At 58.9% G+C, this 25,960-nt stretch overlaps 2 protein-coding genes across 2 annotated transcripts in view; both read right to left on the reverse strand.

The window, feature by feature from the left end:
• ANGPT4 (angiopoietin 4) overlaps positions 1-2,987 on the reverse strand; it is a 9,073-nt gene extending 6,086 nt beyond the window's left edge. Inside the window, exon 1 of the mRNA XM_038159156.1 lies at positions 2,313-2,987. Coding sequence (XP_038015084.1) covers positions 2,313-2,630 — 318 coding nt within the window. The 5' untranslated portion in view covers positions 2,631-2,987. The remainder of the gene's footprint in view (positions 1-2,312) is intronic.
• Positions 2,988-3,415: 428 nt separating this feature from the next.
• On the reverse strand, positions 3,416-12,501 carry RSPO4 (R-spondin 4). The gene is made up of 5 exons (XM_038159162.1): positions 11,966-12,501; positions 8,808-8,996; positions 8,393-8,536; positions 8,119-8,304; positions 3,416-5,164 (listed from the first exon to the last, which is right to left on the reverse strand). The coding sequence occupies exons 1-5, from the start codon at positions 12,042-12,044 to the stop codon at positions 5,091-5,093; spliced, it is 672 nt and encodes a 223-aa protein (XP_038015090.1). The 5' UTR covers positions 12,045-12,501; the 3' UTR covers positions 3,416-5,090.
• Between the last annotated feature and the right edge of the window lie 13,459 nt (positions 12,502-25,960).

Consider the following 25,960-nt stretch of genomic DNA (forward strand, 5'->3'; position numbering starts at 1 on the left):
ATGCCCCAGTTCCTATCCTGCCCTGGCATTTCTAAACATTTCACAAGCACCAGCTCAGGAATCCTTGAGTCACAGGTGGGTGGAAAACCCTTCACCTGCTCCCCACGCTGCTGCACACATCCCAGGGTGAGCAGCATCAGCCCCTGTGCCTCAGGCACCTCAGAGCTGCCAAAATGCCACTGCCTCGCCGGAGACCCCATCCCACCCCAAGTCCCCCCCGAGACCCAGCGGCACCATCGAGTGTTTGTGTTTGAACTAAAATGAATTCCTCCTGAGACAGAAGCAGCTGATGTGTCCTTGTGTGCTGGGTCCTGGCCGTGCTCCCCCAAGGGGTTCTGAGTGGGGAGGGTGGGCCAGCCCCCCGTGCCATGGATGGGGGTCCTGGGGGACCCCAGTGCTGGAGATACCTGAGGGGACCTGGGGAACCTGCTGGGTACCAGGAGATCTCCCAATTTCTCAGCAGCCTGCAGGGCTCCCCATGCCAGGGCAGAGCAGACGGGGATGCAGCGTTGTTTACGAGCTGTCCCTGAACCCAATGCCTCTTTTGAGCCCTCGTTTGTTTCTTCAGGACTGGAGTCTGACCAAAACAAGCGTTCTTGGGCAGCTCTGCTGAAATTTGGGAAGCGAAGGAACAACAGCAAAAAACATAGCTGCAAGCTGCCTCTAAAAGGAAAGAGCCATGCTGCAGGATGGGATGGGACGGGATGGGATGGGATGGGATGGGATGGGATGGGATGGGATGGGATGGGATGGGATTGTTGTGATGGGATGGATGGATAGAACAGGATGGGGATGGGGAAGGAATGGGGTGCTGGCTGCCCAGTGCTCCACTGCCTTGTGCTCCTTGGGGCTGTGGTGAGGGGCATTGCTGCCCACAGCTGCCCAGATGTGCAGTCTCACTTTGCCTGTGGCTGTCTGCTCTGGACAGGGCCATGTGCACCTGTGGTGGCACCCTGGTCCCCTGCCTTGCTTGGCCATACCAAGGCTGCCCTCATCCAAAGAGCTGGCCTGGGCACACAGGGCACAGAGACACCAGAGCACAGGGACACCAAGGCAGAGACCTGAGGGCACAGGGACCCCGGGGCACAGGGACCCCAGGACTCGTGTGCACCCAGCAGACCCGCAGGTTGCACAGTGACAGAGATTTGGTGCCACCAGCCAGGTTGTCACTGGCCCTGATGACCCCTCTGCAACACTCTGGGCTGGCTTCCAGCAGAGCCACGGTTCAGCGTTTTCCCAGCTCTTGAGGAATTTGTTCTCTAGGATGGCTGAGGGGACAAGAAAGAACGTCCTGCACGTCCCTGCTGCCTTCAGTGTCCCCCCCAGCCCGGGTGGCTACTCAAGCAGCATGGCTGGCACAGGCATCCCCAGGACCCCCAATCAATGTGTTGGCCACATCCTGATCCCTGAGTGCTGCAGGGGCTCGGCACAGGGACATCACCCAGGAACTGGGACTGCAGAGGCACACAGGTCCCCTTGCAGCCTGGTGGCAGACCACAGGACAGGCATGTGGCTCTGCTGGGTCAGTGACAGCTGGGGACAAGCGGCTTCCCCTCTTATCAGTGCAGGTACCCGTTGTTCCTGGCACGGGCTGTGGGGTTCAGGGCCCCCCAGGGACGTGTCCCTTGGGATGAGCTATTCCTGGGTCTGACGCAGGCAGCCACACTCAGCTGGTGGGGGCTCCGGGAAGGAAATGCTGCTTCCTGCCTCAGGCATTGGGGACGGGGCAAGCCAGTGGGGGCTGGGGGTGGCAACCCTGTGGGTACACAGCCCCTCTGGTGTGGCACCCCACTGCTCCCACCACGGAGCCATGGGTCCCACACAAAGTCTCACCAAGTGCTGGGAGCTTTTGCAAAGCCTGTAGGAGGGAAAATGATGAAGCTGGAGAGATTTTGGTGGCCCCTGCCCTTGGGACTCTCTCCCTAGCACTGGCCAAACCCCTTCCCAGTCTCCTCGCCCAGAACTTGGAATGCTGATCCCCAAGGGATGCTTGGCACAACTAACCCAGCAAGGACCATGAGGAACCCAATGGCAAGGATGGACAGGGAATGCAGCCTCACTGGGGAGCGCTCCGGGTGAGTGATCTGCAGCACCTACGAGCTGCAGCACCCGCAGGACCCGCAGCACGCATCCCCTCCATGCAGGCAGTGCTTGCTGCCAGCTGCACACCCGCAGAGAAAAGCTGCCCTGCGTGCTCAGGTGGGCACAGCGCCCGAGCTGTGCCACAGGGATGCTGCACGAGCGGGTGCTGGACATGGATCCCTGCCCCGCACCGCTGCTTGTCCCCCCACATCCCCCGTCCTGCCCCGTACCTTCAGCAGCCACTGGGTGCTGTTCTCCAGGATCCTCTCGAGGTGCCGCAGGCGCTGGGCTGCCCCGTGCCCGGCGCTGCCGGCCGGCGAGTCCCGCTGCAGCAGCGCGCTGGCCGGGCCGGGGGCAGCGCCGGGGGCGGCCGGGCAGGGCACGGGGTCGGCCTCGGGCAGCACGAAGGTGTAGCTGCAGCGCCCGTGCTGCACGCGGTGGTAGCGCCGGCGGCCGCCGCCCTCCGGAGCCCGGCGCTGGGCTCCGGCAGCGCACAGAGCCGCGGCGGCGCAGCTCAGCGCCACCAGGCCCAGGCTGAGCGCCCGCATGGCGCGGGGGTCCCCGCGGGGCCGGGCTGCCACCGCCGGGGATGCGCCGGCAGCTCGCTCCGGCCCGGGATGGGTCAGTGGGCGCTCGCCGCCGCGTCCAGCCGCGGAGATTTCGGCATTTCCTCCCTCTGAGCCGGCGCTGGCCGCCCCGGCCTTTTATCGCCAGCCCTCGCAGGGGGAGAGGGGAGGAAAAAAAAAAAAAAAAGAAAAACAAAGGAAAAAATCTGTTTAAAAACAATACTTCTATCTTTTTTCTTTCCTCTGGGTCCACTGTGGGGAGATCAAGTTTCACACGTGATCTATAAATGTCTCTCTCTCTCACACACACACACACTCACAGTCCTGTCCCTCCCCGGGCGTTCTCTGCTCAGCTCATCGCACGTCCCGGGGTGGACAGCGCCACGGCAGCACCGAGCCCTCCCACCCCCGGCCCTGCGCCCCGCGAGTCCCCCCGATCAGCCCCCGCTGGGATTCACCACACCCAGGCACCCCCAGCCCGGGCAGCGCAGCTCCCTCCCCGAGCCCCGGCTATTTATAATGCCAGCGGCAGCCAGGCCTGGGGTTCGCCGCTCTGGCCATGGGACGAGCCCGTGGGGACCAGCAGGAGGGAGGGCTGGGTCCCAGCAGGGCTTGGCAGGACACAGCCTGACGTGCATGGGGCTCGGCGTGCCCAGATCCCAGGCGGGGTCTGTCGGGGGTCTGCCCGGGGCTGGTGGCTCTGACCAGAACTGGGGTCACCACGTCTGGCAGCCCACGGACTGGGATAGGATCTAGGCTGTGTCCCCCACGAGGGGACAGTCCCGGTGGTGGGGACAGGCTGCCAAGGGGATGTCCGAGCATCTTAGCAGAGGGGGTTTTCTCCAACACGCAGAAAAAAATCCCTGGTGGTTCCCAATCCTGGGGAATGGCAGTCCCAGTGTCACACTTGCCGCGTGCCCCACTGCTGGCTCAGGCAAAGAGCGATGCTCATTAAAAACTTGAAATAAAATCTTTCCCCAGTGCTGGGGGGAAGGGGAGGGCAGGGCAGGGTGTCCCCCCACAGAGGGACCCGAGCTGCAGAGCTGTGGAATACGGGATTGCACCGTGGCCACGGCCAGCATCCCAAACCCCCTCCGGCAGCAACTCGTGGGAATGGGGAAAACAGGGACGCAGGAGCGATGCCGGGGTTTTAATCCATTTATTTGTCGTGAAGCGATCGGAGGAGATGCTCCGGCAGCTTTGTGCGGCCCGGGGCTGGCTCGGTGCTGACACCCAGCGCTCCCGTCCCGAAGGGTCTGTGCAGCCCCGCAGCCTCGACACCCCGCAGCCAGCCCCGGCCTCCCCCTGCTCCTCTGCCAAACGCAGAGCTGCCTGCGGCTGGACAGCGATTGAAGCACACACGTGGTAAATATCCCGATAGAGCCCTCTGTGCCTGGGGCACACAGCGCGGCGGGAGGGACACACTGGCACGCCTGGGCTCAGCACCCCACGGTCACGGCCCGGTGATGGCAGGGAGGGGGCTCAGCACCCCACGGTCACACTCTGGTGATGGCAGGGAGGGGGCTCAGCACCCCACGGTCACACTCTGGTGATGGCTGGGAGGGGTTTGCAGCGCTGCTTCCAACACATCCCATTCTGGGGATGCAGGACGCAGCAGCATCCCCTGCCTGGGCTTGCACTCGCACTGTGCCTGTCCCTGTCCTAGACAGACACAGTCACTCCAAGTTCCTGTGCCCACATCCAGCTGGGAGAGAAGCTCTTTGAGCCTCTCTGTGAGCCTGGGGATGGCAGGATTTGGCCCGCGAGGGTGCTGAGCGCTGGGATGGCACGATCCCAAGAGGGGTTGTCAGTCTGGAGGTCTAGCTGCCCTCCGAGCCCCAGGAGAGCAGGATTTGGCCCTTGGTTGTGCCAGCGGGGATTTGAGCACCAGGCTGGGCTGCTGCGAGCAATGGCACAGCCCCCAGTGGAGCTCCAACCCCAGGAGTCCTGCTGCTTCCCCTGCCTGTGGCTGAGGATGGGGGACACTATCCAGCACCTGGAGCAGCTCAGTGGCGCACTGTGCCCTCCAGCACTTCCATAAAATCAGGACCCTGTGGAGCCAGGGCCTCTCCCAGCCCTGGGGAACACTATCCAGGCAGGCATCAGCTTCATTAGCAGGGTCCAACCCCAGCCTAACCCTGTCTGGAGGAAGGTATGGAGCAGGCTAGGGGAGAGGGAACACCAGAGGAATAAAGGAGCCACCCCCTCCCCAAGCCCTAAGGCTTTGCTTTGGACATTGCAAATTAGATTTTCTGAAAAGGAAATGTTTTACAGGCCATAAATTGTCTCAAAAGAAAAGGGGGATGGGAGGGGGACAGAGAAAATTGTGCAATTTTTTTTTTCCCTGTGGATGGAAAACCAGGGGTGATGTGGCTGGAGCACCGTGGCAGGAACGGGCTGGGAGCTCCTGCCCTGGTGCCCCAGCTCCTGTGCTGGTGGCCGCTAGGTGCCCGTGTGCCTTTCTGTCTTCGGCTTCTTCTGTCGCTTTTTGCCTTTATTTTTGGGTTCGGTTTTCTCTGCAACAGAAAAAGGAGAAGAAAAGGAGCACTCGCTGGTTGGCCAGGCAACATGATCTGACCTGAGCCCCATCCATGGGATGCTGATCCCATATCCTCCCTCAAGATGTTAGTGCTGGACCCAGTTTCTGATTTTGGGGACCCCAGAGTCCTCTCCCAGGCATGAAACAGCAGTGTGGGTCTGTGGAGGGTCTGGGTGTGCTGATGGCATGGGCACGGGGACACTGGCATATTGTCCCCACATCTTCCATGGCTGGACTCTCAGTCCTGGTACCCCAAAATCCCTAGGAATGGGGTGGGGCAGCTCAACCCAAGTGGCAGCTGCCTGAAGAAACCCCAGCTCCTCTCTGAGCAAGGACTGTGGGTGCTGGAGAGGGGCAGTGGCTGCCCCCACACCCCCCAGCCATGGCACAGCCCTGCTCAGCTCTGCCATGATGTGGGAATCTGCCCTGCACCAGGGGACCCAGACAGCCCCTGGGAGGATTTGGGCATTGCTGGGGAGCAAGGTGGCTTTGGAGTGCATCCTTGTGCAGGTGCTAATTCTCTCTCCCTGTGGATGCCCTCCACGGGTGGATGGTCCCCATCTCAGAGGCACAACCAGCGTGCTGGTGGAGCCTGGCTGCCTCCCAGGTCAACCCACTGCAGCTTTCCAGGGTCAGGCTGTTGGGACCCAAACCTCAGCTCACCCTGAGAAGCTGCCACACACCCTCCAGCTGGCCGAGGCGTTGGTGCTGAGACACCAAAGAAACGGGGGTTCAGGATAACCCCTGCTGTGCCATGGGCTCTGCTGGGAGGGGGAGTCCATGCTATGGATCAGAATGGTTGCCCCCAAAAACTGGGCAGCTTTGTGGGTCCTTGCCCCCTGTGCCCGCTCCAATTAGTGTCACATGGGGGGGTTCAGTGTTGTGAGGGGCACAAGGGACCATGACTGTCCCTGGTGCTGCGTGTGCCAGCACTGCTGTCCCCAGTCCCTTCTGAGGGCTCCAGTTCTTGTCCTGGCTGGCTCTGAAGCCCTGTTTCTCGGCTCTGATCTCCAGACAGTTGCCACCCACAAAGGAGAGGGCACGGCACGCACGCCAAGCGTCTGGAGAGCGGGACAGACACCCAAGGCAGATTTACAGCAGTGTGAGGGGTTTGTGCCACGGCCAAGCGCGGTGGCTTTTCCCTTCCAGCCGCCTGGATGGCTCAGAAGTGGTGGCACAAATCTCTCATCACACGGTCGGGTTCGGCCGCCTGTCCTGGCTCGCCTGGGCTGGGGGTGCCTCAGATGCATCAAGTGAACTCCTCGTCCTCCTCCAGCATCTGGATCCCATAACCCAGCACTTGGCCAGGCGGGCAGGAGCCTGGGAGCGAGGGCAGAGACACGCTCTGCCGTGGCAGGGACTCCGAACAGCCTGCCCAGGAGACATGGAGGGGCTGCTCTCTCCTCAGGGGGTTGCTTGGGGGGCACTCATGGGATTCCTTCTGCTGGGCAGGGGACAGGCCTGTCTCTGAAGCTGATCCCAGATAGCAGCCTCAAGAATAGAGTCCTGCCAGTCCCTGAGCCCACCACTGTAGCCCCATGGCTTCCAGCTTGCAGGAGCACAGGCAGAGGCAGAAGGCCAAGCATTTTTCTGGGGTGCCTGTGCCTTTCCAGTAACTTCACAAGACGAGGTGTCCCTGAAACACAGGCACAGCAGCCCCTGCCAGGGGGACCCACTGTGTGCCAGGCAGGGCAGGGCACAGGCACAGTGCTCCAGAACACAGTGCTCCGGAGCAGCCTGTCCTCCCACACTAAATTTCTTACATCAAACTGTCACCAGCTCTGCGGGTCTGGAGCTGCCACACACCAGCAGGGAGGAGAACATCCTCAAAATCGAAGCCACCTGGCACCCCAAAGACGTGAGCTGGGACCTGGGTGGGGAAGGGAATCAGCTCCTCTGCACTGTCAGCAGGAAAATATTACTTATGATTGATGGTGCTGGGATGAAACCTCTCTCCTGGCTCCGTGACCCTCGCCCAGCACGCACGTCCTTTGCTGCTGCCCCCCTTCTTCATCCTTTTCCTCTCCACCCTCACAGTGCTGTCCTCTCTGATCCCCGCCACGCTGGCGGTGCCGGCCAGCTCATCCCAGGGCGCAGCGATCCCGCAGCTCCGAACCGCAGCCCTCGCTGGCTCAGATCTGCTGCCAGGCACTTCACATCGGTATCTCATGCATCCCCCTTTCCGCCAGTTATTAAGCGGAGATTTATTAGGGTAGCTTCAGTCCAGACGCCTGCATCCAAAATGACATCAGCCGCGTCCTGGCTCCCACCGCCAGCCCTGCGCCCGTGCACGCACCGCCCGGACAGACGCCGCAGCGGGTCTGGTGTGTGAAAGGTGGGGGGAATCCCTGAGCCGGGGAGGCCCCAGCCTGGGAATGAGGTGGAGGAAGTGCAGGAGCATGACTGAACATCTGGCCAGAGGAGTCACGGAGGGGCACTGTGCCCTGGGGTGTCTCCCAAAACTTTGGCCATCAGAAGTCCCCTGGGTGATGCCCTCCTGCTCCGTGAGCTTTCCAGCTTTTAGGGACCTCAGAGGTTTTTGCAGGAGCCTTCCCTGTGTGTCTCAACCTTCCTTACCCACAGCTGCAGTACAGAATGCCTCCCTTCGCGTCGTGGCAGGATGGGAGCCGGAGCTCGGCAGCCTCATCCCACCACGGCGGTTCGTGCCAGTGCCCAGCCCAGCCCAGCCCAGCGTGGAAGGGGACAATGGCTCATCCCAGGCAGTCTCGGGGACTGCCAGGTGGGAGCAGCCAGCCCTAGGGCTGCTCAGCACATGTGCCTGAGATGACGGCTTTACCCAGAGTTTCAAAATGCTTGGGAGATGACAGCATGGTTCGCCGGCCGCTGCTGCCACCGTCCTCCTGCAGCGCGCCTCGGGCTCGCTTTGGAGGGACGCGAAGCTGTCCCCAGCCCCGGCGGCGCGGCGCTCACCTCCCGGGCAGTGCTTCTTCATGCGGCACCTCCTGGTCTCCAGCAGCGCGGGGCAGGCAGTCCCCTCCTCCCGGGCAGCCTCCGGCACCTCCCGCACCCGCGTCTCCACACCCCACCTGCAGCCGCAGGTCCGGCTCTCGTGGGTGCAGGCGCTCCACTCGCTCCACGGGCCCGGCTCGCACGTCTCTGCAGGGACAGGCACAGAGGGGATTGGCGACCCCTCGGAGCCAGGCGCGTCCCCGGGGACGGCGGGCGCGGGCGCGGTGCTGCTTACCTTGGCACTCGCGGGTGCCCGGCTGCGCCGCAGTGCCGGGGGGACACTGCCGGAAACACTGGCCCTTGTACAAGTAAAACTTGTCCTTGCACTTCATGCAGAAGTCCCTGCTGAAGCAGCTCTCGCAGCTGGGCGACCTGCACTCTGCCGGGAGGGACGGCCGGTCAGCGGGACAGCCCGGGGCACCCCCGGCACCCACCGGGGACCCAAAACCCGCGGGGTCCGGGCTGCGGCTCTGGGCAAGGGAAAAGGGGACGAAGCCCCCCCAACCCGGCTGCCCCTGGATCCAGTGCCACCAGGAATGCTGCGGGAAACGAAGCCATCGCCCTCCCCGCAGCACTGGGACCCGCAGGGAGCCGAGGGGAGCGGGGGGCACTAGCAGGAGCAGGGGGACCCCGGCTGGAGCGGGACGTACTTGTGCATCTGTTGACCTCCAGACCCCGCACACCAAAGTAGCCTGGGGGACAAGTGTGGACGCACATCCCGTACTGGCGGATGCCGTCCCTCCAGATAAGCAGGAAGAGCCGGTGGTGGCAGGTGATGCAGCCGTTGTCCTCAGAGCACAGGACGCAGCCCGTGCAGTTTTCCAGCAGGCCAGCGCTCGCTGCGGGGACAAATGGAGGAGAGGGGCTGTGACAGAGGTGCTGAGAGGGGCCCCGGCTCCGTGGCAGCCTCTCCCTGACACACCAGGGAGACAGCACTGTCCCGTCTCCCTGCAAATGCCACCCCACCTCTCTCTGCTCCTCAAATCCTCACCTCTGTCCACGCTGCAGCAGAGGGACACATGGAGCCATCGTGCCCAGCTGGGTCAGCACTGATGGCCTCTATCCCTCCAAGATCCAGACTGAGGGTCTGCCCCATGCCCAGCACTGCCCATGGGTGACAGTCTGAGCCACAGCCCAAGCCAGCCTTGCCCATCCCGTGGGAAGTGCAACAATCACTGGGTCAGCGGGTAGAAATATGATCTGACCTGGATTAATCAGTTGATGCCTCTCAAGTGTCAGAGGACAAAGGGCATTTTGGATGCACTCAAGAGGAGCTGAGAAAAGAATCTGTCTGTTTGCTCAAGAGCCTCTGCTGCCTCCCTGGCTGCCTGTGCTGTACTCCGGGCTGTGGGAGGGTGACTAACCCCGAGGTGGGCGACCTCTGCTCCCAGGGACAAGGACAGGGTGCCAACACCCACCAGGCCACAGAGACACCGCCAACTGCTCCTGCTCTCTGGGCCCACAGAAAAGCCACAAAAGGGGGCACTGAACTCCTGCATGCAGGCACCCAACGCCTTCACCATGCCCCTTTGTTGGGAGCCGTTTGGCTCTGGCACCACAGCCTGAGTAGCAGAGACAGTGCCAGAAGCCCTGGTGCAGCATGCTTAGGACCTGGGCTCTATGGAACCAGAATCACAGAATAGTTTGGGTTGGAAGAGACTTTCAAGATCATCTCAAACCCCCTGCCATAGCCAGGGACACCCTCCACTAGACGAGGTTGCTACAAGCCCGAGCCACCTGCTGGGTGCTGCCTGGCGTAGACATAGACTCAGCCCTGGGAGCAGTGTCTGGCACTGGTCCCTCTGACCCCAGAAGCTGTATCAAAAGGCTCCCACGGCTGTGGGGCTGGGGCAGAGGCGCTGGGAAGCTGGGGGGATGCTGGCAGAGGATTCTGTCAGACGATGATGGCAGGCAATGCCTCGCAGCCCCGTGTGCTGGTCCCTGTCACCAGCCAGTCCACACTGCTGTGGTGCCATGCAGTTGTCCCCAATCTGGCTGATGCCAGTCCCTTCTCTGGGGCACACTGTCTGGGACGGCAGCACTGCCAGGAGCCCTCATTAGAGCTGCGTCTGCTGGGAGCGCTAACGAAGCACCTTGGATCCATTAAGTTGTTATGGTCTCCGTTACATATTTACCAAACGCTGACAACATTTGTGTTCCTGGCTGCAGCTGGAGTGGCTTCCCTGGAGACCTGTGGATTTACGAGCCTCTTTCCCTTCCCTAATTCTTTTTGATATTTAGGGGGTTTTTTTTGCTGCTCTCCTCCCACCTCCAGCCAGGGCAAAGAAGGTGGGGAGCCCTGGATGGGCTCCGGGGCCTCCTTTCTCTCCCTGGCTTTGGAAATAATCCCATGGTATGGACGTGGGAGAAGTGAGGAGTCCTCCTCCACTCCACAGTGCTGCTGGCATGGCAGACACATCTCTGCCACCAAGAGTGACACTGGGAACAACAGAACAGAGAGAGAGCAACAGAATGTGGCTCACTCCAAAACCATGGGCTTGGGGATTAGGAGCAAGAGGTGGGTTCATCTCCTCCTGTCCAGTGGTGACGGCAGAGTGCAGGGCTGAGCTGGGATGGGCACTGGGCATGGGGCACAGTGGGTACCTGAGTTTGCTGGACACGGGTGTGGGTGTGACACCCCCCATCTCTGCCCACCCTAGCCCCAGTCCTGCTGGGAACCATGAGTCCCTGGGGCACTGCCCAGACCAGAGCTCCCAGTGGCAGTAGGGAGGCTGTGGGGTGCTGCAGCATCTTTTATGGCTCCTGGACCCTGTGCTGGCATTTCTGTGCAGGTTATCCCAGGGTATATAACATGTCTGGGGTGTGAAGGCACAGCCAGACCCCCAGGCTGCCAAGACCTGAGGCCTTTGGAGCATTGTGCTACCCAGCATCAAGCAGCGGTAGCTGGAGCCCCTCTTGGTGCTTGGCTGTTTCCCATCAGGGGTGTTTTGGCCACCAGCCTGGCCACCCACACCATCACCCACACCTACTGCCTCCACATGCCTTTACCATGGAACAACTTCAAGGGAAGCTCTCTGGGCTCCAGCCCTGAGGGCCCTGGTCCTGGCAGGTCCTGCCCCTACCCTGGCACATGTTGGCCCCAAAACCAAGACATTCCTGGCACAGAGCTGAGAACCAGCCCTGGACCCACTCCACACAGCCAGCTGGCACTGCCTGGCACTGCCTGGTGAGGGGACATGAGCCAGTGCCCAACGGAGGGGGCACATGCCTCAGCACAGCCCCAGCACACCCTGTCCTTGCCAGGCACCGAGCAGGGGCTCAGCTGGTGCCTCTTCCTGGGGAAAGGATGGGGCAGGGGACAGGCAGTGCCTCCTGTGGCTCTGAGCATCCTTCCAGGAGGTTTTACTCCTAAGGCACTTAGTGTGCTATGCAGAGAAAAGAAATATCAGAAAATCAGCCCATTTTGTGCTATCCCCACTGTGTCTGGCTCTGCTGGGCTTTGCAGAGCTGGTCCCAGTGACAGCCAGTGTCCCTTGTCTCCTGCCAGCCCCAAAGGCAGGGCTGGCACCGGGCAGGCAGGGCTATGGGGCTGCGCTCTGCATCTTCCCGCACCGCCGAGCCAGCGCCGTGCCACGCACCCAGAGGGGAACACAGAGGGTCCCCAGAGGGGCTCAAGGCAAGGCGTTGGGTGTTTGCTGGTTGCTGGCACCTCCAGCCCTGGTTCACATCTCCTTCCTGCTCCGTGCAGGCAGCACAGGCAGCCTGGTGTCCCAAAGGAGAGGCAGCCTGGTGTCCCGAAGCCGCCCCGCAGGAGCCGAGCGGGACGAGCCCACCGCGCACACCGTACCTTGCTTCTTCCACCGGTTCTGCGTGAGCATTTCCATGGAGCTGATGAATAACAGCAACATGAATATTATCCACTGCATCTGGGCAGGAGTGATGTCGGACAGGGAAGAAATCAAATCATCCAAGCGGCTGGCGGGCTCGGCTCCTGCCAGAGCCGGTGAGGGGTGGTGGGAGGGCGACGAGCGGCTCCAGGCTCACACCATCCCAACCCGAGCTTCGGGGACACAGCCACACTTCAGGGCAGCTTCAGCCAGCGACAGTGGGGCAGGCTGGGGCTGTCAGGCCCGGGGAGTGCTCATAGTGGCGGGGAAGTGCCGGCTGCTCCAGGGAGCTCTGCCTTTATAGTCAGTGTCAGCCCCCTCTCCTCACCCTCCCTTTCAAAATAATAATAATCCTAAAAAAAAAAAAAAAAAGAAAAAAAATCCCCAAGCAGCAACAAAGCGACTGGCAAACGCCCTGGCTGGATCCCCCCGGAGCACTCCAGCCACCACCTCGGCTGGGAACCGTCCCGCCGTCCCGCCGCGGTCCGACTGTCCCGCTGCCATCCCAGCGCCGGGGTCACAGCGAAGCCCCCTGCGATTTTGGGGGGGTGGAGCCAGGAGGGTGACGCTGCCTGCGCCGGCCCCCCCGGCACAGCCCCCCCGGCACAGCCCCCCGGCTCAGCGCCCCGCTCCGAGTCCTCGCAGGGCCGGGGGGGCAGTGACAGCCCCCGGGCAGGGCTGAGCCCCCCGGTCGCCGGGAGCCGTGGTGGGTCTCCGGCAGCTCCGGCGGCGGCTGCGGGTCTGCCCCGGCTGTCCCCAGGATTGCAGCTGACTCCGATTTTCCGAGCGCTTCTTAACTCACCTCCCTCCGAGCTGCGGGAGCGAAGCTGAGCCGAGCCGAGCTGCGCCAAGCTGCTCCAAGCCAAGACGAGCTCGCTGTGCTGTTCTGGGCTCCCATGCGGCTGTCCACACCCTTGTCCCAGGCTGTGCTCCCCAAAAACCACCCTAAGGGCTGTGCTTGAAGTGGGGTGCAGGACAGGAGGGGGACACCTCATTCGCCAGGTACCCAGGTGACCTACGGGCACGGGTCTCCATCATGGGAGCCCCACGTGCTCATCCCATCATCCCGACCCTGTGCCACAGCCTGGTGACCTCCCAGCCAGGGCTCCAAGGCCGTAGGCCACCAGTGACAGCCCCAGTGACAGCGCATTCATTCCTGTCATCACCACGTGCAAACCATGGTGCCCCTCTCCTCCCCCCAGAGGGGGCACAGAGAGACTTTCTGGGCACACAGGACCCCCCTGAGCACCCTGGGGCAGGGTCATCCTCCATCTGCTCATCCCACATGCCAGCGAGCTGCAGGGCTCCTGTCCACCCGGGATGCTCTGGGTCTGCACTGCCTGGGAGGGACGGATGGGCTGGGGGTGTGAGAACCAGCAAACTCATCGCACCACAGTGGACCACCCAGGGGGCTGCAGTGGACGTGTCCATCTGTGTCCTGGGGTGTCCAGCCACGCCTGGGGCAGTATATTGGGGTTAATATCCTCTCTACCCCGCAAATTTCTCCCTCCTGTTTCCTTTCTCTCCCCCAGCCCCCCCCGAGCCTCTCTCCCCACTGCTCCCATCCGGCACTGCTGCATTTCATTCCTGAAGGGTTAATGATCAGACAACAAAGGAGCCATTTCAGACCCCTTTGGCCTCACTGGAGGAAACCAGGAGTAATAACTGAGGAAATCAGGAGTAGTAATGGTTGGGATCACTTTAGTTTTTTGGTTTTTTTTTTTCCTAATTATGAAATAAATTGAAAAATTACACATAAAATGCATAAATTGCAGCATCTGGCTCAGACAAAATTTTCATAAACAACCAAACCTGCAGAATGGCACCACCATCAGGAGTTTGCAAGGGGTGGGGCCCATGAGGACGTGAGGATGCTGCTGCCATCCCAGCACAGAAGAATAGGGATCTGGCATTGGGGATATCTGAGTGTCTCCAAACCCTGGCTGCAGGCAGCTGCATTGGTGTGGATGGCAGTGACTGGGATGAGATGTGGCTGCCACGGGGCAAGGAGCTTCCACAAGTCCTGTTGGGTGCCAGCACAGCTGCCCTGGAGCCCATAGGGAATTTCCTTGTCCAGACCTGGAAGGCAAACACTGGGCAAGGGCCAGGGGAACACCTCATTCCAGGTCACGCTCTCTGGCTGCTGGCACGGGTGAGCAGATGCTGGCACAAGCCTTGCCAGGGTGACCCGTCACAGGTCACAGGAGCACGCACTAATTAGACAGCTCTCGTTAGTGCTGGGTCCTCGGGGCACCACGTGGCCATTGCTCAGCCCATCCCCAGCTGTGTGGGGTCATTGCCAAGGGTGGCTGTCCCCATGCCCCTGTTGCCGTGTGCCAGGTATCCCTGAGAGAGCAGAGAAATCCACGTGTCCCTTAATTTGTCTATTTATGACAAATCCTGCCGTCGGTGCGAGGAGAGGCGGTGTCTGCTGTTGAACTGGGCACCTGGCAACCCTCTGTTGTGCTGGGGGGGGTTTGGGGGGCTGCGGGGAGGGGGAAGCCCAGCTGATGATGCCAGGGCAGCACCCGCGGTGACTCAGGGATGATGTCGGGGAGAAGCGAGGCTGAGCCGCGGGTGCCGCTGGCAGCTCCCGGCTCCTCACGCAGCCCCGCTCCGCGCCAGCACGGAGGGAATGAAATGTTCCTCCTCCGTCTTCCAAAGCAGAAGGGAGAAAGTGTCCAGAAAGATAATTTGGAAAGTTTGTTTGACACTTGAGCACACTTTCATCTTCGGAAAAATCTTGGTGACCTTCCAAAGCTGCACCGCCTGCTTCCCGGCACGGCAGGCGCCCCAGGGCACACGCCCGTGGCACCATCCCAGTGGCTGCTGTCGGGATGCTCAGGGCTCTGGAGGGGACACTGCGGTCCCGCCGGGCCCACAGGTCAGCAGGGATGCAGTCACAGAGGTGGTGGCACAGGGATGCAGGCACAGGGATGCAGGCAAAGGGGTGCAGGTGCAGGGATGCTCCTAGCAAAGGTTATAAAGTGAAAATTAAATGTCTGGAGCTGGCTAGCAGCAGGAGACAGGAAGGGGCAGGGGGATGGAGGGAGCCCCTGGATGAGGGCGGGGTTTTCTCCACAGGTGCCATGAGCTCCCAGCAGCCGCGAGGGTTGGGAGGGATCTTCCCCAGTGCATCCCAGGCGATGAATGTGGGTTTGATCGGGGAGGGTTTGAGCGGATGGTAGTGGATAAGGAAGAAAAATACTTGGCATTCCTCTCCCATCATAACAAGCCCAGATGCTTGGACGGTGGCAGCCCACTTCCCACAGGAATGGAAAGTCACAGCTGCTCTCGCGCCAGTTCGGCAGAGGCCCTTTCCCTGCTCTTAAGAAAAGCCAGCTCCACCTCACGCTGCACCGCAGCCCTCGCTGGCATCCCGTGACACGGCTCCCTCCATCCCCCGGGTCCCTGGGGGTGGCACTGCCCATGACCCGCTCAGAGCTCGGAGCAGGGAAATGTGCTGGGAAAGGCCAAGTGTGAGATTTACTGCGGCTGGGGCTGGTGCTCCTTGCCACAAGCCAACACATTGGGAATACCTGGACTAGAGCAGCCCTGCAAGGGAGGAGCGCTCTGGGGAGGCTGATGCCGTGGGAAGCATTAATGGGAAGCAGCTCCTGTCTGGTCAGAGCTGGTGTGGGAGCAACTCCAGCCTCCTGGCAGCCCAACTCACCACCTCCCATGCCAGCACAGAGCCAGTGAGGTCCCTCAATGCTGGGGCGCCATCAGCTCTCCCAGATGAGGAGAAAGGTGTGAAGGTGGCTGATTTTAGTGCTGACATTGCCAAGCGCAGCCCGCAGCATGCTCGTGGCACATTTGCTCTCCCTCCTCCTCCTCTTCCTCCTTTCCCTTCTCCTTTTCCTCCTTCTCCTCCTCCTCATGCCACACTTCAGCCATTCCTGGCTTTGTGCCACCCGCCATTCCTGCTGTTCTCAGGGAATGTGGGATCCCAAGAAGCTTAAGATTTGCCATAAATCACATCCTTCATCCCAGAGCAAGCTCTGGAGCTCCATCTCTCTTCTTGGCTCCTCTGGCTTGCGCCAGTCCTGGACGCCAGCGTGGCTGCACAGCCTTCAAGTGCTCCATCTGCCAAAACAGGAGCAAAGCCCAAAGAGGGAATTGGCATCAAGTGGCACTGAAGGCCAAGGGCAGCAAGAGTAAGAGAGAGAGCCGGGAGGAAAGGGAAGACGAGCAGTGAGATGGGAGGGAAGGCTTGGTGTCGAAACTGAATTCCTGGTCCGTGTCAGCAGAGCAGATTTCCAGTGTTTATTTTATCTCTTTAGTTGAGCCCCTTTGAGGCAGAATATATTAAATGGCCCGACTTTATATAATGGAAATAATTGAAACAATACTCCTGCTTCCAGCCGCAACGTGCCGTGATTTCAGCCAAGAGTGGCCAGCCTCCTCGAGGTGGTGGGGACAGCCGCCGCCGCCGCTGGCGCTTGTTCGCTGGTTATTGTTGACACATGTCAGCGTCGCCTTCCAATTTCCGTCCAGCTGTCAGAGCGGGGAGAACACCCGGCGGCTGGCGCGGGGCGGGCTCAGCGCCGGCCGGCACCGACGGGCGCGGGGAAGGACGGCATCCCCGCGCCGGGATCCTCCGCTCCGCGGGGCTGGCGGCAATGGCTGAGCTGGGATTCCCCAAGGGGAGGTGGTGCCGGGGCAGCGCTCTCAGGTAGCCAGGAGATGAGGATGGTGGAATGTGGAGAAGCTTGGGAGGATGGAGGGTGTGCTTGCTCGCTGCATGGACTGTTGAACTGGGAGCTTGGTGTTCACTGGAGAAGGTGAAAGGAGGAGGTGAACATGAAGGCTGGGGGTTGTTTTGAAGGTTTTATCCAAGTCTGCCCCAGCAGTGGGTGATGTTGGGGCAGGGAAAGGCCCCCAGCCCCAGCATCTTTGTGGGAAAGCACTTGCACCAAGAACTACCCTTGAAGCCAACATCAAACTCCATCCCACATGAGCCACTGAAACTGTCACTGAAAATCTGTCATCGCTCCTTGAGCGGAGCTGAATGGATGAAACGAGCAAACACGGTGCTGAGGAGTCACCAACACTGCACCAGGCCATAATCCAATTCCCATTTGTGGGCACTGCAGGGTTCCAGGGAAAAGCTGGCAGGAGGTGATAGTAAGAGCAACAGCAGGCAAGGTCTTCGAGGAACTGCGACATGGTGTGAAAAGTGCTCCAGAATCTCTTCCCGCCACTGCAGCCACTCCCCCGGGCTGTGTGCAGTGGGGACTCAGGGCAGGTTTCTCCAAGGAAAGGCAGGAGATGGGACTTGCAGCGTAGGACAAGAAGCCTGGGGTTTGGGGCAGCTGGAGTGCACATTCCTTTGCTGTAGGGAGCTGGAATTCCCCAGATGAGTTGGGTGCTGCTGCTGCTGTGCTCAACAGGACCCCTCAGCCTGGGCAAAGCCTGCTCTCCCAGCAAAGCCAAAGCATCAGTGACCATGGAGCATCCTCCTCTGGGCCAGATGTGCCTCTGCCTTCCCTGCAATGAAAATCATGTGTTTGTTACTGGAAGGGAGCGAGGCAGTGGTATTTTAGTATCTGGCCCTCTTCTATTCTCCTAAGAACCATATATGCCAAATTCCAACACACTTTTTTTTTTTTTTTTTTCTTTTTTTTTTTTTTTTTTTAATATTTGGACTATTTAAGGAAACTATTGAGAAAGACAGATGGAAGCATCAGTCAGATGGATGTTCCTGGCTCCACGTGAGACAGCACTCAGAAGTCCCATTCTTTTTCAAATAATTTTAATGTGACTACATGGTTCCCTCTTGCACATCATTCCCCAGGAGGGTAAATCCTCTGACTCTGGTGGATGACTCTGACCAGCTGGAATTCAGCAGAAGACAAAGGCTTTGAGCAGGCTGCTGGTTGGGGATGGGGAAATTCCCCCCTGCAGCCACAGAGCCCAGGGAGGGCTGTGGAAGCAGCCGCCGCAGTCGTGGCTCGGGTGCCTGCAGCCAGCCCTGCCCATGCCCTGCCACAGCTGCAGCTCCTACAGCATGTGCTCCCAGTCAGGGGACGTGGTGAGAGGCTGAGGTGACCCTGGGCAGTGGAAGGCAAGAAGGGTGCCCATCTGTGTGCCCTCAGGGAAGCAAAACTTGGGATATGTGTCTGCACCTGCACCTCAGCTTGAGCCAGGGCTGAGAGCCTGGTGTTGGTGCTGCCATCACTCAGCTGGGACTCGGCCACCAAAGGCTGTGATGGCGTCTCTGCCTCAAAGTTTACTTTTAAGCCATTTTGCTGACAATCCAACCCCAGTGTCTCAGCTCTGGGGAGTGCCCTGGGTCCTCTGGTTGCAGCTGAACGTGGACTTTTGCAGCATCCCAACCCTCATGGACCCTTCTTGGCAGCAGGATGTGATCATTCCGTGACAAAAGCCAGCAGCTCCTCAGCTCCCGCCTGCCCTGGCCAAAGCTGCAGGGATGTGCTCATGCTTTGGACACCAAGCCAGGAGGAAACAGCGTGTCTATGAGCTTTGTCCTTTGATGGACCCTGCTGTGCTGGCACAGGGTTGGGAAACACCCAATTTAAGTTCATGGTCCACAGGAACTGGAATTTGGGTCTTCCACAGGGACACGGGTTCCCTCCTCACCCTCCCAGCCTCAGGATCCATCCTCAGTCCTGCTGACATCCCAACTCCTGGCTCTGTCCCTGGGCCTCTAGGGCACTGCCTCCCCTCCCTCCCCTCCAGAACAATCCAGGAACGTGGCACAGCAGAGCCAGCCTGGACTTTGGTCACCAGCCCTGCTGTGGCTGCCAGCACCCCAGGGCCGGCGGCCGTGTGCCACGGTGACTTATAAAGGCTTTTTTTCAAAATTAATAACAGGAGGAACACAAACTTTAATATTTCTGAAGTGAAAATGGAGTGATAATTGTATTTAGCCGACATTCAGGAAAATTATTACCACCTGGCAGCCCCATTTGTGGCTGACGTCAAAGAGCACCATAAACCACCGTTAGTTTGGAGAACACCGGGGAAAAAAAAGGAAAAGAGCAGAAATGGTGACCTTTGCATTAAAAAGTCCAGGATCAGGAGTATCCTGAGATGCTGGACAGAGCAGGTCCCCAGGGCCTGTTTGTCATCAGGAGTTTGAGTAACACTCAGGAGTGTCAGCAGATATGGTCCTCAGAGGTTGAAGGAAAAGACATGGAGAAAAATGTTCCCCTCTTCTTTTTATTTTTTTCAGTCTTTTATATCCTGTTTATGCCATTAACAAATTCAATTTTCAGGCGCTGGAATAAAAACAAAGCCTGAGCTGTTTAAAATGGGTTGTGGGCAGCTCCTGCTCAAAGCACACAGAGAAGGTTCCTGACCCCAAAATGCACCAAATCGCAGGAGTGGGGAGAAAAGGGGGTTGGAGTGGGACAGCAGAGCTGAAATGTGATGGAGAGGGTGCCAGCTGGGTGCCCTGAGCCTCATGCCCACTTCTGAGCATCAGTGCTGCTGCAGTTGGAGGAGAGATACAGGGACATGGTCTCCAACTGGTCCCCAGTGCCACGGCCGGGCACAAAGCCGTGGCAGCAGGCTCTGGCTCATGGAAAGAATTCTTCACTTGGGAATTTGAGCAAAAAAAAGATTAAATGAAGTAAAAAATGCATGTCACACTATGAAAGCAGAAAAAGAATATTTCCAAACATCCCCAGCCTCCTCCGCACCCCGCACGCACTCCAGGCGCTCTCAGCTGCCACCTCTCCTTCCCACGGCGTTTTGGGGGTTCATGGCTCCCCACCACAGGGGAGAGCTCTGTCTTGGCTCTGAGGCAACCACAACATGGAGAGACATCATGACCTGGTGCCCTCATCTCTTTCCATCCATCCCCCCTCTTCCCTGGCTCTCTGGGAGGCTCCCAACAGAGCCAACCCAGCCATCCATGGCAGTAGGGAGGTTCCAGCACCTTCCTGCAGGCAGAGGATCCCTCCTGCCAAGGTCCCAGCCCTGGCCTAGGGGTGCTCTGGGGTGCAAAGGGTGATTCCAGTCCCAAGGGAACTGATCCTGCTCAGAGTTCCCCAGGGACAGGGAATGAACCTGCATCAGTTCTTTGCTGGAGGAGAGCTATTCCCGTGCAGGAACAGGGGTCCTGTGAGGATCACAGTGGTGCTTCCCATGGACGGGGATTTCCAGGGTCCTGGCATAGCTTTCCCACTGTGGGCCAGGAACAGAGCTGCTTCCAGACATCAGCACTGAGAAAAAAACCCATCCCATCAGCCCTGAGAAAAAATGAAAGAGTGATGTGTGGCATGGCCTCCCCAGGTGCAAAATGTCTCCTCCCTTAGGAAAAGGGGATAATTAAAGGCTACTGATGTTTTGAGCTGTTTAACAATACTGGTTTGTTAATTTGAGCCCTCCTGGAACACCACACAACAATCCCTGTGCTCCCACACTCTCCCAGCCAGCCCGACAGGAGCAGGGCCAGCAATGGTTCCATCAGCCAAACCAGTTCTGGCTCCAGTGCTCCCAGTTCCAGTGGAGCCACTGGGATGGGGATGTCTGTCTGTCCCCACATGGGGATGAGCCCCAGCTCTGCTGACAGTGGCAGGGCTGGGAGCACCTGGGTTTGCAGCAGGTTTGGAGTGTCCCTGTCCTTGGCCATCATAATGGCATCTCACGGAGCCTCAACCAAACAACTGGAGATCGCCGAGACCACAAACAAACAGCATTTGATTAGATTACTCTTTTTAACATTTTTTTTTCTCCTGAAAAAAACAAAGAGAAGAGGAGAATTCATATTTCCTGTTCATGTGAAAGGAATTTACCAGCATGTGGCGGGGAAAGCAATGCTGGTGGCCTGGAGAAGTCACCACCTCGTGACTCTAGGGACAAAGAGGAGCCAGGAGGTGGCTGGCATGGAGGCTCCACACCCAGACACCTGCACAGGGGCACAGGCTGGAGCAGGGAGCTCTTGCCAAGGCTGCAGCTCCCTAAACTTGGGTGCTGGGCAGAGGCAGGATGGCGTGGCCAGGCCAGGCTCAAGCCCCAGCGCTGCCAGGGTCTGAATGTCTCAGCAAAGCAGCAGCGACGCCCAGCCAAAGCTTCAGGAAGGAATTTCAGAAAGTGCTTGGTGTGGCCTCTCTTTTCCCAGATCAAAAGCTGGGATCTGCTCAGCAATCCCCCTCCATCGTTTTGCCAAGTTGCCTGGAGGGGTCAGAGGAACAGAGTGGGACTGATCTGAGAAGCACCCTGGGGCTAGGGAGAGGATCTTCATGGGCAGAGGGATGTGACGGGCAGAGGGATGTGACGGGCAGAAGGACCATCAGGTCGGGACTTGCATCCCTGCATCCCCACAACCCTGAATCTCTGCATCCCTTCACCTCTGGGTCCCTGCACGTCTTCTTCCCCCAGATCCCCACATTCCTGCATCCATACATCCCTCTATTCCCATATCCCTGCATCCCTGCCTCCCCACAGCCCTGAAGGCTGTTCTGTTCTCAGCTTACTCAAACATCCTGTCATTCTTCCCAGGCAGTTGGTGCTGCTGCTTGTCTGGCACATCCTCCTGCACTGGACAACTCTGCAGCCCTGGCCTCTTGCTCTCGACCGAAGTTACGCATTCACTGAATTCTTCCGTTTCCATATTAATAATGGATAAATCCTGTTGCATAATTATTTTCCACATCATCTCTCTTCCCTGGTGTTGAGAGGCACCAACCACCCTACAGACCCCTGCATAGCTGTGGTAAGGGTTGGGCACCCTGGCGCTGCAAAGGGGAGTCCTTGTCCCTGGTCCCTTGAGGCTGGAGATGCTGCTGGGTTTGAGTTTCCCAGTCCCTGGATGTGTTCAAGGCCAGGTAGAATGGTCTGGTGGAAGGTGCTCCTGCCATGGCAAGAGAGTTGGAACTGGATGATTCTATCATTCCCGAAGCCTCCAGCCCCCTCCTCAGTGCTGCTGAGGCCTCAGGAACTCTCAGAACACTGGGGGGTCTCAGCCAGACCTTCACCAGACACCAGCACAGCCCCTGCATCCTCCACCAAGCACCCCTCGGGCAGGCTGCAAAGGGGAATTGATGTTGGAGAGAGGCAGGATGCAGCATGCCAGGGGCCCTGTGCCAGGCAGGGACATGGACCAAGGTGCAAAAGCCCCTGTGGGACTGGCAGCAGGACGCAGTACCATCTCCATCCCTGGAATGGGCCCTCCTGCTGGTTCTGGGGACAAGAGCGGCTGCGGGCGAAGGGAGCAGCAGTGTCAGTGCACGGCCAGTTCCCAATTTGCACCAGCCTAGAACAATGACAATGACAATGGTAGAAATAAAGAGATGAAAAATGTGTCTGTGATTTGAAGAAGCTGGAAACATCCAGCAGAGGGGACAGAGGGTGAGAGGGTGGCTCCTGACTGGCCACTGCCCCGGCAGTGAAAGGGGTCCCTAATGCCTCCAAGCTGTGCAGCCCTTCATGGGGGCAGCCTGGCTTTCCACAGTCACAGCTTGGGAATAATTCAAAGATTTTCTTGTTGGGAATTTCTTGCCAGGAGTGGCCGTGGGCTTTTATGTCTGCACCAAATGACTGCGAGGGGTTGGAAGGGCAGGCAGGGGCTCAGTGGAGTCCCACGGCCTTGTGCAAAGCATCCGTGTCCCGCTCCCATATGGAAGCAAAGGAAAGGGAAAGGCTGAGTGGCGGCAAAAACCACAATCATCCAGGACTCAGCAAATGGCAGGAGCCGCTCAGGCACGCGTTTTGAGGCAGTGGCCACATCTCTCCCAGCCTGGTTTTCCATCCAGGATGAAGCGGGAGCAGGAGGGGTCATCAGTGCCAGACCATCCCCAGCGCCTGCCATGACATAGGGGGCAGTGGCTGCTCCCAGCACCAGCCCACAGCTCATCCCCTTCTTGGGCTCTTCTCCTTTCCTCCCTGGAATTTTGCCCTCCTGTTCTTTGGGGTTTTTTTTTAGTTTCATTTTTTTCGTGGTTTTTTTTTTTTTTTTGGTTTTTGGTTTTTTGGGGGTTTTTTTGGGGTTTTTTTGTGTTTTTTTTTTTTTTTTTTTTGTAATGTAAAATTTTTCATAGCCTTTTAAACACTGTAAAATTTAATACAAAGGAAATTAAAAAACCCAGAGGAACTATTCTCAAAATAATTTCACAATCCGTACATATCCCTCAGCAAATTGAATTTGTAGGAAATAAGGAACAAAATATGACAATAAAGGGCTTCTAAACAAATCCTAATGTGTCACATATGGAAGTGCAAATGCCAGCCTGTGTGCAGGCACTTGGCGGGGGTGGGTGGCACGTGGGTCTGGGGGGCACAGCTCTGCCACCCCCCAACACTGCTGAGAGTCCCTGCACTCCTGGGGGCAGCTTGAAGGAGCCAGGGGGGTTTTGCTGCCCCAAACTTCACATTATGAACCCTGGCTGAGCGTGTCTTTCTTCTGTCCCGGCAGCTCCAGCTCTGGTGGCAATGCTGACAGCATGTCCTGCTTCATCAGCCTGGATCCTGACCAGTTTGTGGCAGTTAATGGGGAAAACTTCAAAGGATCTGAATCAGCTCTGCCAGGGTCCCACTGGGTGAGCTGGGAACCTCCTGCCTCACAGCAATGCCCACAGCATGGCTTCCCCATGGCCACTCAGCATCCTGGGGGCTTGGTGGTGGGGGGACACGGGTGCCTACTGCACCCTCATCCTCACATCCCCATCCCACACACACACCCAACAGCATCCACCCCCAAAAAGCATATCCTTCCCAGATGTTCCTTGTCCAGCTGTGGCCCTGCTTCTCCCCCTTGTTTTTTTCCTCTTCTATTAATAAACCTGGCACCTGAAGAGGAATTTTCCCTGTAAACACCCAGCCTCACACTTTACTGACTTTTGTTCTGTGTTTTAATTAACGAACTGGAAAAAATGTCAATTGTTACCCACCACGGGCACGTGTGTCCTGCAGGCTGCCAGAGACCGTGTCCTCCCTGCTCTGTCCCATGCTGTGGTCACAGGGCAGAGCCACTCTGCCCTTTGCCAGAGGGAAAAGAGGGGATATCTGGAGGGCTGTACTCAAATTGCTGTTCCACTGCTGCACCCACACGTGGCACTGCTCCAGGGGGATCCAGGTGCTCTCCCCTGCCCAGATGCCCCATCCCAGATGGTCACCACTGCTGGTTTACCACGGTGCAGCCCAGCCCACCATGACTGGACTCCTTGCACCCCCCTCACCATCCCCAACCCCACTGGGCAGCATCTTGGACTAGTTTCATCAAGGAATATTCCCCACCAGCTGGGAAGCCAATACTCCCCAAGAACATTGCCTCATCCCAGCCGTGCGTGCCTGGGATGGGGAGAAACGCTGGGGAGCTGCAAAAGACATCCAAAATGAATGTACTGTCTGCAGCAGCGCCGGGGCTGCAGCCCGGGGGAAGCGCCCGCCGTGTGGCATGGAGGGAGCTGCGAAGGAAAGGGTCTTGTGAGGATAGCGGGAGCTGCGCGGCAGGAGCAGGCTTTGCTCTGCCGCCTTCCCGCAGCTCCAGGATAAGCTTGGGATGGGACTGGCTCTTCCCCCATGTGCAATGCCACCTCCTGCTCGCCCCTGCAGAGGGAAGGCGCTGCCAGCCCTGGAATGCTACAGTGGTGTCCCCGCATCCGTGCACCCCCACCTTTGGTGCTCTCTGCAGCCGCCGTGACCTCGGACATCTCCCTCGGCACTCGGAGCAGGGAGCAGCGCTGCATCCCGGCTTCGCTGCTGGGGCTCAGGCAGTGAGCAGAGGCCAAGCCCGTGTGGGCAGTGCAGACAGGCAGCCCGTGGGCAGGGCGCTGCCCGTCTGGGGCTGGGACACCCCGGCAGCCAGCTTGGGACACCCCGGCAGCCAGCTGCTCCTGCTTTGATGTGGAGTCCCTCAGGCTCGGCACAATGCAGACTGGGGCGGGATGAAGCAAGGGTGATTGATTGTCTTGTTTTGCTCCTCCAAGGCTGTCCTGGACCGCTCGGATTCACAGCTGAGATCCCCCAAGAGCAGGGGCCGGCAGTGTCCACCCAGGCTGCAGGGATGGGGCTGGTGGGGTGCAGGCTCTGGCTGGAGGCAGTGGGCTGGTGGTCTGAACTGTCTGTGCCTCAGTTTCCCCATCATCACTGCCCTCTTGGAAGCTCTTGGTGTCTCTGGATGAAATACATGCCCTGAAACCATCTTCCATTACTCTCAGGTGTGCTGGGCATCCCTGGAATTCAGGTCAACAACTGGAGCATAGGAGCCCTACCAAGGGTAAAGCTCATTAGGATTTGAGCATGTTGACCTTCGAAAAATGGAGTTTAGCTCCATCCAGTTGATGAGTCATGACTCTGTTTGTGCGATGCACTCCCTGCAAGCAAGGTTTCTACCGCAGAACTAACAGGCTTTTCTGGGAAGCACAGGGGTTCTGGGTTTCCTAATTATTTTCAAACCCTACTGGCAGCCTCTCTCTGACAGGGATCACGCCTGCTCGAAGCGCAGCACTCAGGCGTGTTTAGAGTCCTGAAGCACTAACTGACTTTAGCTCGGCCTCGCTGCTGAGCGCCGGCTCTCGCAGCCCCAGTCCCTCCTCCTGCCCGCGCCTGCCTGCATGTGGTTTGCATTTCTTCCCCGGAGAAAAAAGCCCTTTCTCCTGCCTCAGTGTCATCTTTCCCTGGAATTGAATTTAGGGGAAATGAAGGGGAGGCCAAATTTTCATGAAGTGACTACCTCCCCTCTCAAGGCAATGATGGCAGTGAGGGGAAAAGCCCATTCCAGGAACCCCTGCCCCAGTCCACATCCCTTGGCACTGGTGATCAGTCACAATCAGGTGGCTCCTTCTGAGCCAGTAAGCCCTGAGGCACTGAGCAGATTGTGGAGGAGCTACTCCAGGGCTGCTGGCTCTCCCTGCTATGCAGCAGGGGATCCCATCTTTCCCTCCCACTGTGAGCTAGGAAACTGCTGCCTGCATGGAGCAGGACAGGGATTCTGGTAGAAAACATGGCAGTGCCATCCATCACCCTGAGTGATGCATGGGGGGCTT

This window comes from Motacilla alba, chromosome 20 (assembly GCF_015832195.1).
Source record: "Motacilla alba alba isolate MOTALB_02 chromosome 20, Motacilla_alba_V1.0_pri, whole genome shotgun sequence".
NCBI classification, from domain to species: Eukaryota; Metazoa; Chordata; class Aves; order Passeriformes; family Motacillidae; genus Motacilla; species Motacilla alba.